This window comes from Zophobas morio, unplaced genomic scaffold (assembly GCF_036711695.1).
Source record: "Zophobas morio isolate AGI-343-1 ecotype UQ-CSIRO unplaced genomic scaffold, CSIRO_AGI_Zmor_V1 ptg000030l, whole genome shotgun sequence".
NCBI classification, from domain to species: domain Eukaryota; kingdom Metazoa; phylum Arthropoda; class Insecta; order Coleoptera; family Tenebrionidae; genus Zophobas; species Zophobas morio.
Window position 1 is genome coordinate 1,632,012 of NW_026972135.1, and position 10,075 is coordinate 1,642,086.

Genomic DNA, 10,075 nt, shown 5'->3' on the forward strand with positions numbered 1-10,075 from the left:
AAAAATATGTATACAGAAAATGGGTAAGTTAAAAAGTACCTACCATTCGTAGAAAATTCGTTTAGTTTCTCAGTTTCCCTAGAAAAAATCCGGAAGCCGAAAAATCGAATAGTCAAAGAGTGGAAAAATTGAGAAATTAAAAACTGAAAAACTAAAAAAAAATCTATTGAAGATGACTATTCCAACGATATTGTTAATTTGAGAAATTTTGCACTTCGTTGCAAAATCCAACCAAGCAATTCTTTCCCACGGAAATTGTGGTCAGATCAGCTCTAACGAAAGTCGGCGCGCTTAGAGTCGATATTGGCCTGAGTGCGCTCTGGTCTGTAGATCAAACAAGTTCTCAAGAGATGAAATCTTTATTTTAAATTTTCCTATTATATCATCATACAGTAACAAAATACTCTCCAAACGAAGCATGTACAAACTGCGGTACATCTGTACCAACCGAATCGGGATTTAGTTTGGTCGATTCGTCCTCCACAATTTTAAATCATTAACAATAATTTACATTGTCAGAAATTCGTACGGTGTGGAAATCGTCTTTTAGAATTAACTGTTTATTGGGCTTCAGCTAAAACTCTTCTCCTTCGAGTTTAAACTTGCTTTCACAGGAAATTTTCAGTTCGTTGTTGGTGAATAATATGAACTGTTGCGATTTGTCCTGGATCTTTTGGAAAGAGTTGAAATATTTGACAATGCTAAAGTTTCCACTTCTGCTCACCAGTTGCTTCACAGACAAATTTCCTCGACTGCTAGCTGTGTTTTAATTGGAGTGCTTTTGTTTCGATTGCCCGATTAGTCTCATTTTCGATAACTAGGTTGTTAAAGTCGCCAAAATTTTCGTTGTTGGAAGAAATATAAAAATCTTTTGATTTAGCGTCGGTTACCGGCTGTTGTACGACGTTGGCGGTGAGCATGTCTTCGCATTGCTTTCCTTTGTCGGTGGTTCCCGGTCTTTTCCGGAAAGTCTGCAATATAAAGCAGAAAATGATAAAAAAAATCATCATGTTAAAACTGTGACATTTTGTATACTATCTTAAACCCCGGTCCTATTTTAAATAAGGAAAATTATAAATCTGTCGTAAATATTTAGTAACTTTTAGATGACGCAAAATCATTTGTCAAGTATTGATATCTCATCGCGGTTGTTATCGTAGTGTGCTAGTTCCGTCCACGAATAGGTAATATTTTAAACAAAGACTAGCAATGTTCAATTTCCCCTAGCCTAGTTTTATTTTTGTTGCTATTTTCCCTCGTTTCTTGATTGTCTTCAATTATATTACGTTGCCTGCTTGAAGAAATTTCTGGTCTTATTAGATCTGTGTCCTGAAAAAAATATTATAATCGAATATAGACTTTATTTCAACTTACAACGGTTATTATAAAAAAAAACTTTCGCAAAATAAAACGTTATAATTTTTAGAAAAATCTGAATTCATTTATATTCGACCAATTTTTTGATATCACTATTTTTCGCTTTTTCATTTTCTTTATTTTTGCAATTTTTCCACCTTTCAGTGTTTCGGTTTCATAATTTTCTATTATTCGATTTACAGTTTTTTCACTTTTAAAGTTTTTAGTTATGCAATTTTTGGAATTCTCAATTATCCGATTTTCCGATTTCTTTAGTTTCCAATATTTCGATTTTACAATATATTTCGTGTTTCCAATTTTGCACTTTTACCATTTTTAAGAATCTCAATCATTCCATTTTTCAATTTTTTTTCTTCAATTTTTCAAGTTCCTGATTCGAAAAGGTGAATAATCGAAAAATTGAAAAAAACGGAAAATTAACAATCGAAAAGCCAAAAATTGTAAAATCAAAAAATTATCGAATCCTCAAAACTGTAACGTCGAAAATTTATAACACTGAACGGTCGAAAAATTGAAAAATTGGAAAACTAGAAATTCAAAAATTAAAAATCGAAATATTAAAAATCTAAAAGCTTTGATTTCCAGTTTTTAGATTTATCAAAGAGTATTAATTTTTTTTTTGTTTATTCATCCGAAATTTTGAAAAGTCGAAAAATTAAAAAGCAGAAAAAACAGGAAAATTGTATAACTGAAAAAACGAAAAACTGAAACTCTGAAAAACTAAAAGTCGGGAAACTCAAAAATTAAAAAAAGTTAATCAATCGAAAAATTATAGAAGCGACAAAGTAGTAAAGTCGGAAAACTAACACTGAAAGATCGAAAAATTGAAAAATCAAATATCGAGAAATTCAAAAATTCAGAACCGAAAAATTGAAAAATCGAATAAACGATAAAGTTTTAAAATCCATCAATCATAGAAAAATGGAAAAACTTATAATTAGTATTAGTTATTACATATTTAAAATAAAACTAGAAAAATTGCAAATCAAAATTTAAAGAAATGAAAAATGAAAAATTCGAAGAACTGAAACATCTAAAAGTTCAATAATAAAAAAATTGGAAAGCGGAAATTTGAAAAACGCATGAATTGAAATTTTTCACATTGAAACAAAGAAAATATTAAAAAACCGAAAAATTGAAAAATCAAAAACTGTAAAAACGAGAATTGCAATATCGCACAAGTGGAAAATCAAAAATTGCAAATCGAAGAACAGTAGAAACGAAAAATTGAAACAATGGAAAATTAAAAGTCTGGAAACTAAAAAAATTGAAAAAAGTTAATCGAAAAATCGTAGTAATCGTCAAAACTGTAATGTTGAAAAATTGCAGTTTTAAAATCCAATAATAAAAAAACGGAAAAAATTATAATTGTTATTACTTACTTAAAATAAAATTAGAAAAATTACAAACCAAAAATTGAAGAAACGAAAAATCTAAAAGTGAAAAATCGCACGGTTAAAAAGTCTGAAATTTGAAAAATCGATCAATTGAAAACCGAAAATTTGCAAATTGAAAATTTGAAAAATCGAAAAATTAAAAATCTAAAAGTTAGAAATTGAAAATTCAAAAAACGAAAAATTGCAAATCGAAGACATGGAGAAATGAAAAATTGAGACACTGAAAAACTAAAAATCTGGAAACTAAAAATTCGAAAAAAACAATCAATCGAAAAATGGAAACGTAGAATATAAAAATCCAAAAATTGCAAAATCGAAAAATTATAGAATCGTCAAAATTCTTAAGTCGAAAAACTGTAATATTGAAAAATAGAAAAATTGAATAATTAAATGCTGAGAAATTCAACAATTAAAAACCGAAAAATCGAAAAATCGAATAAATGAAAAGGTTCTAAAATTCAATACTAGAAAATTGGAAACATTTTAAAAGTTATAGGAGTAATTATTATTACATTTTTAAAATAAAACTAGAACAATTGTAAATCAAAAGTTGGAGAAACGAAAAATTGAAAAATCGAGGAACTGAAACATTTTAAATTGAAAAATAAAACAACTAGAAAATCTAAAATTAGAAAAATCGAAAAATTGAAAACCGAAAAGGAAAAAACTATGTTGGAAATTAAAAAAATTAAAAAAGCAAAAATTTGGAAAATCGGAACATTGAAAAATCGAAAAGTTTAAAAAATAAATAAAATTTAATAATGGAAACTCGATGTCGCGAAATTGAAGGAAGAAAAAACCAAACCGAAAAATTGAAAAATTATATATCGAAAAATTAAACACACAAAATATTTAAAATAATAAAAAACCGAAACGAAAAACTGCTAATCGAAAATTTGAAGAAATGAAAAATTAAAGAATCGAAAAATTGAAAAATCAAAAATTTAAAACTCAAGACACATGAAATCGAAAAATTGCAAAATCTAAATTGTCAAAACTCAGAAGTTGTAAAATTAAAAAAAAATAAAAATTGAAAAATCGAAAAATTGTAAACCGAATATTTGAAAAATCCATAAACTGATCATTTTTACACTGAAAGAAAATATTCAAAAATCAAAAAAACTAAAAAATCTAAAATTTGCAAAATAGAAACTTTGAAAAATCTAAAAGTTTAAAAAACCACAACGAAAAATTGCAAACAAAAATTTGAGAAATTCCAAATTAAAAAAGTTGGAAAATCGAAAATTTTGATAATGAAAACTCAACATGGCAAACTTGAAGAAACAAAAAAATGAAAAATTGAAAAATTGCATGTCGAAACGAGAAAAATTAAAAAAATAAACTACCGAAACGAAAAACCACTATTCGAAAATTTGAGGAAATGAAGAATTAAAGAACCGAAAAACTCAAAACTTTACACTTCGAGATATTTTAAATCTAAAATTTGCAAAATCTAAATAGTGAAAATTCAAAAGTTGAAAAATTAAAGAATTAAAAAATCAAAAAATCGAGAAAACCGAAAATTTGAAAAATCTATAAATTAAGAATTTTCACACTGAAAAAATATAGAAAAATCGAAAAATTAAAAAATCTAAAAGTTGAGAAATCGAAACGTTGAAAAATCGAAAAGTTTAAAAAATGAAAGAAAAAAACTACAAAGAAAACTTGCAAGTAAAAAATTTGAAGAAATGAAAAACCGAAAAATCAAAAAATTGAAAAAATAAAAATTGAAAACTGGCGAAATTCCAAATTGAAAAATTGCAAAATCTAAACATTGCAACATGAAAAACTTGAAGAAACAAAAAAATGAAAAATTGAAAAATGGAAACATTTTAAAAGTTATAGGAGTAAATATTATTACATTTTTAAAATAAAACTAGAACAATCGTAAATCAAAAGTTGGAGAAACGAAAAATAGAAAGATCGAGGAACTGAAAAATTTTAAATTGAAAAATAGAACTAGAAAATCAAAAAAAAAAAATTCAAAACCGAAAATTTGAAAAATCTATAAATTAAGAATTTTGACATTGAAAACTATTGAAAAATCGAAAAATTAAAAAATCTAAAAGTTGAGAAATCGAATTGCAAAATAAAATTTGAATCTTATTTGCGCTACAATGCAATATAGGCAACCAACAGTACATAGTTAAGTGACTGGTTATAATCCAAATCGTTTATATGATTCTACGTATATTATCAATCAACGATCAACATGTCAAAAAAAAAAAAATTTCAAACGAATGAGATTCAATAACACCGGTATAATTACGTTATCACAAGTAATAAAAAATAAATAACAGTATAATAATAGTCTATATTTTACATACAACTTTATTTAAAGTTTGCCGCAAAATGCAGAAAAACGGAAATTTACAATTCATGCCCAAGCAGTCGAATTTTAATTTTGAACCGAACCACAATTTCAAACAGAAAACAGATTTTTAGAAAATGAGTAGAGACCTAGCGGTCATTTTGTTGTTGCAAATATCATTCTCTGTCTCAAAGTTTACAGGTAACTCAGTTAGAACAATTATCACTATTATTATTGTTATTGTTATTTTTAGATGGAAATTATGACCTTACTCCTGATTTGTTCCACCTTGACGATTTCGACAAATGCTTGTACCTCACTAATAGTACCGACCCGCCTACTGCTCCCTCACAGTACAGCTTCAACCCGAAAATCCAGAAAATGCGAGCGAAGCGTGGGACATGATTGAGGTAATTTGACGACGTACACCTGTATCAAAAGTCTTGAACTGGATTCCAGGAAATGAGTTCGGACAGCAGGAACTATCGTCACGATTTGCTGCGACATGGAATTTGTACCTCTGGAATATGTTCAAGCTACCAAGGAACGATTTCTGAGTGTTTGGAGCACCACTACAAGACGAAATATCAAAATTTGGGGCTGGTAGGACGGGTCGAAGAAATGCGTTGTGAAACACCTACCTCCAAGTATAAAGTAGATGCTATAGATCTGACCATAAGGTTAAATACCCTTCAAAATGTAAATCGTGTCATTTTTCTTGCAGTGTATTTCTAGGGGTGTACGTCGCTTTCGTACTATCAGTGACAATTTGGTTGGAAATTGTCAAAAATAAGTCAAAACGTGATACTTCGAATAACAGAACACTAACACGAAGTATTGTAACTATTAGAACTAAAATAACTATTTCTAACTTGTTTTTTTTTTATTTTAGCCCAAAAATGTCTATCAGTGTTTTCGATTTTTGATAACATGAAAATAATAGTCGACGTTCGACATCAAGACAAGGATTACATGCCTTTTTTGCAGACAATACGATTTGTACTGTCCGTGCTTGTGATATTTGGACACGTGAAAGGCTTTGATAAAATCACGCCACTTTTGAACCCTGATAGTTACGAAAAAGTACCTATATCAAACTTATGTTCCATAATTACCATACTATTTAATTTCAGGAAGCTAAAACATGGTTCCATCTATTTTTCTCACAAGGAAAAATCATAGTGTCGATTTTCTTCGTCATATCGTCTTGGTTGATGGCAATCAAATTCTTCAGACGACTCAAAGCCGAGGGTTACGTCGACTTTGGATACGTTGTGCGGTCGACCATAAAACGATACATTAGGTACCTAAAAATGGATGTTTGTCCAAACTCGTGTGACATTGAATGACAACTTTGACAGGTTTACTTCAGGACAAATACTTATTGTAGCCTTGCACGGAACGCTCTTGGTTCATTTGTTCCGTGGTCCACTTTGGGAGACCATAATGGGTACAGAACACCAAATGTGTAGAGAAAACTGGTGGACAAATTTGCTCTACGTGGGTAATTTTGCCGTCAGCGATGGAATTGTAACCCCGATAATTGTGTCAAACTTTTTCAAACTTGTAACGGTTTTAGTGCCTCATTCACACTTGGTCGTTGTCCGTAGACTTCCAGTTGACCGTCTTAGGACTCTTAATTTTATGGTTAACCCAAAAGAAACCCAAATATTTGTTTCTGGCGTGCGGGCTGGTAATCATTGGTCACATAATCATCACGTTCGCTTATTTATTTTCGAACCACTACAAATTTTCAGTTCTGTTCACTCCGGAGTAAGTTTTGTCAAAGCTGTGACAACTTTCTTAAAACCGCTTTTAGACTAACGTAATATTTAAGAGTTCTTTTTGTCAAAGAGTGGCAAGCTACGTGGACTACGACTTGTTCGAATTTGGCTGCACTTGGATGTGGGTTGTGCATTGGGCACTTTAGCACGAAATACGATAAGGAAAAATTCATAACCAAAAAGGTTGACTACTTGGAGAGTTTACGTCTCACTAGATTGTTGTTTCAGGTCTACGCAAATTTATGGTGGCTTATAACTACAGTTTTAGTCGTTGATACCCCTTTAGCGTCCATGTATTCCATGACCACATGGTACTACTCACACAGTAGATGGTTTACTGCAGCCTATGGGAGTACAGATAAGGAGTTCTTCATTTTTGGGATTGCGATGCTAATTTTTGGGTTATCGCAAGATATTGGAGGTTTGAATTTGTTTTTAGTGTGATTGCTGAGACTAATTTCGGTTTCAGGTGTTTTTAAAAAATCTATGGAGTGGGCTCCGATGTACACTATGGGTCATCTGTCGTTTGGTGCCTACATTATTCACTATACTTTTCTGAATATAGAAGCGGGTTTAAGAAGGACGATTACTTAATAGTTGAATATTTTTAGCACGGTTGTACTTTAACTAAATTAATTTTTGTAGGTTGCCGAAATTATGAAAAATGTTACGTTGTCCTACCTTTCGTCTCTGATATTGACTGTTTTCGTGTTATTACCAATGGAGAGATTGTCGAAGATGTTAATTGTGAAGAAAACCAAAAGCGAATAAATGTTGTTTATGTTCTTTTCGTATTTTTTTATCATTTTGACCAAGATTGAATGTTCTTTTGATTGACAATTTTAATATTTCTGATGATCAGTTGAATTTAGACGGTTTTGCTAGGAGAGATCAGGTCAGGTCAGGTCAGGTTAGGTCAGGTCAGGTCAGTTCAGGTCAGATTTTATTTTTCACTAGCTGACCCCGTGAACTTCGTTTCACCTACAATTTAATTTTGAATCTGCAAAATCGAATGCTTTGAAATCTTGCAGATGTTTTAAACATATGATAAGCATAATCAATTTTTATTCAAAATATATTTACTTATCCCCTCCAAAAAATTGATAACGTCAGCCCAAAATTTTGCCAAATGAATCCTATATAAAATGTCCAAAATAGGATGAGACAATACTTGTGATTTATCATTCCATTCATATTTTTTAGTTTTGCTTATAGGGGGTGTCTCAAAAAAATTAATAACTGAGTCAATTTATTTTATTGATTGAATCAAGAATTGCAAAACTGAATTTTGAAATATTGCAGAGGTTTTGAAGTTACTGTTTGACATGGTAGGTTTTCAATCAAAATATATCTGTTTATCAAGCCCAAAAACTTGAAGACATCATCTCAAGATTTTGCCGAATAGATCCTATCTAAAATGTGGAAAATATCATCAGTATATTTTCGTAATTTATCATTGCATTCATATTTTTTAGATTTGCTTTTACAGTGACTCAAAAAAATATATGGATCAGTCAATTTATTTTAGTGAATAACTCAAGAGTTGCAAAAATGAATACTTTGAGATCTTGCAGACGTTTTAAAGTTATTGTAAGCATGGTAAATTGTTAAGAATATTTATTTATTCCCCCCAAAAAATTGATGGAATGGCTCACTCGATTTTCGTAGATAATTTTGGGAATACAATACAGTTATTTTTAGTATTACACTGCACCAATCCAAGGTGGTATACGTGTTGATAGTAAATGTTGATTAGATCATCACAAAATTGTGTGAAGAAAAGACTCAACGCGAAAATGCTGAATATGTTTCATTATACTTTTGGTGCGACGGAAGTTCTGTCGAAACAACGTTCGATCAATTTTTTGACAATGGTTGATATAAATAAAACTCAGTAGATACTCATACTCGAAATACGAAGTATCTACTCGAATATCAAATTAAAATATTTTTAGTTTTTCTAGATGATACTAATACTTCAGGAAGTAACAGTTGATGCTCAAGTAGCATCTCGATACAACAAAAAAGGACAACAGTGACAGTGTTCAACCATCAAGGCAAAAATCGAGTCACCAAAATATAAGTTAGTATGGGGTAGACACCTTGAGATGGAAATCTCTATGGCCAGTGTTAGAAAGAACGCACTGCACAATTTATGCATAAATAAAAGTTAATTACATGAAAAGTTTTCGATATTCCTGCTCCTAATGTGTTTTTCAAACTGAATGCACCTTTTGACGACGTTCCACGTTCATGAAAGTCACCATGTTTAGTTAAAATTCACTCTTACAACGATCCTACTGGTTTTCTAAGCTGTTTTACAGACAGCTCAGTTATTTGCCACGCCGATGCTCATTTCTAGATTAAATGCTCACAAAACGCGTAGATGTTCAGTTTGTGTCCGGGGAGATACAATGTTTCCAAGTAGGTACTCAGTACATAGAGTATATAAGAGTAATAATGAAGTAGGTACTTCGTACTTCGAATATGAGCATCTACTCAGTTTTATTCATACCACCCAATGTCTCGCTTCAATGTTTGATTATGTTGATTATGAGCACAACGCTGATCAACTTCCATATCCAAATTACCCGTGAAATAAATCATTGCGGTTTGCACCTGAGGTAGTTCGTGGCACATTTGATTGACTTCGTGGACCTATGTGAGCTTGTCGTCTTCTCGGCATTTTAATGAACTTCATAAAACGACACAGAATTATTTTCACAGTCAATCAAATCTGTAAATTTTATCTTGAGAATTTTAAAATATTGAAAACTTCAAATTAAATCCTCGAATAACGGTAAAGTTTGAGGTTTTGTCGAAACCAACAAAGTGAATATAGGTAAATAGAATGGCAGATCAAAATGAATAAGAAACTTTCGCAATGTGTAATTAAATTCACTTTAACCAAGACTTTTCTTAAAATAAACGACGTTTTTTTTTACGAAAAAACAAAGAACGATTTGAAATGCAATATACTTTTCACAATCGCACGGAAGAATTAGTTTTGTATGACACGTCAGTTAGACGACAGGTCCGTCAGAAACGCCAACTATTAAAATTAATTCGAAGTGGCGATTCTCATACAAGATTTTTAGAATTTTTTTATTTTCTAACTGTTCATTTAAGTTATCCTTATTTTTTTTATTTATAAACCATCCCCGTAATATAAAAAAAATTTCAAATCGGTCAAGCCGCTTTTGAGT

The 10,075-nt window shown here is 30.5% G+C and overlaps 1 protein-coding gene across 5 annotated transcripts; it reads left to right on the forward strand.

The window, feature by feature from the left end:
• Positions 1–1,111: 1,111 nt before the first annotated feature.
• Positions 1,112–7,655, forward strand: LOC135138933 (nose resistant to fluoxetine protein 6-like). Of its 5 annotated transcripts, XM_064068976.1 has the most exons (12): positions 1,112–1,184; positions 5,339–5,495; positions 5,545–5,765; positions 5,810–5,919; positions 5,978–6,168; positions 6,219–6,388; positions 6,447–6,615; positions 6,665–6,858; positions 6,923–7,052; positions 7,098–7,290; positions 7,339–7,465; positions 7,515–7,655. In XM_064068976.1, the coding sequence occupies exons 2-11, from the start codon at positions 5,487–5,489 to the stop codon at positions 7,461–7,463; spliced, it is 1,512 nt and encodes a 503-aa protein (XP_063925046.1). In that variant the 5' UTR covers positions 1,112–1,184; positions 5,339–5,486; the 3' UTR covers positions 7,464–7,465; positions 7,515–7,655. The 5 variants fall into 5 exon arrangements, with proteins under 5 accessions (XP_063925046.1, XP_063925045.1, XP_063925047.1 ...); XM_064068975.1 differs by having other exon boundaries at positions 6,923–7,290; XM_064068977.1 differs by lacking the exons at positions 7,339–7,465; positions 7,515–7,655 and having other exon boundaries at positions 6,447–6,858; positions 6,905–7,052; positions 7,098–7,182.
• Positions 7,656–10,075: the final 2,420 nt, after the last annotated feature.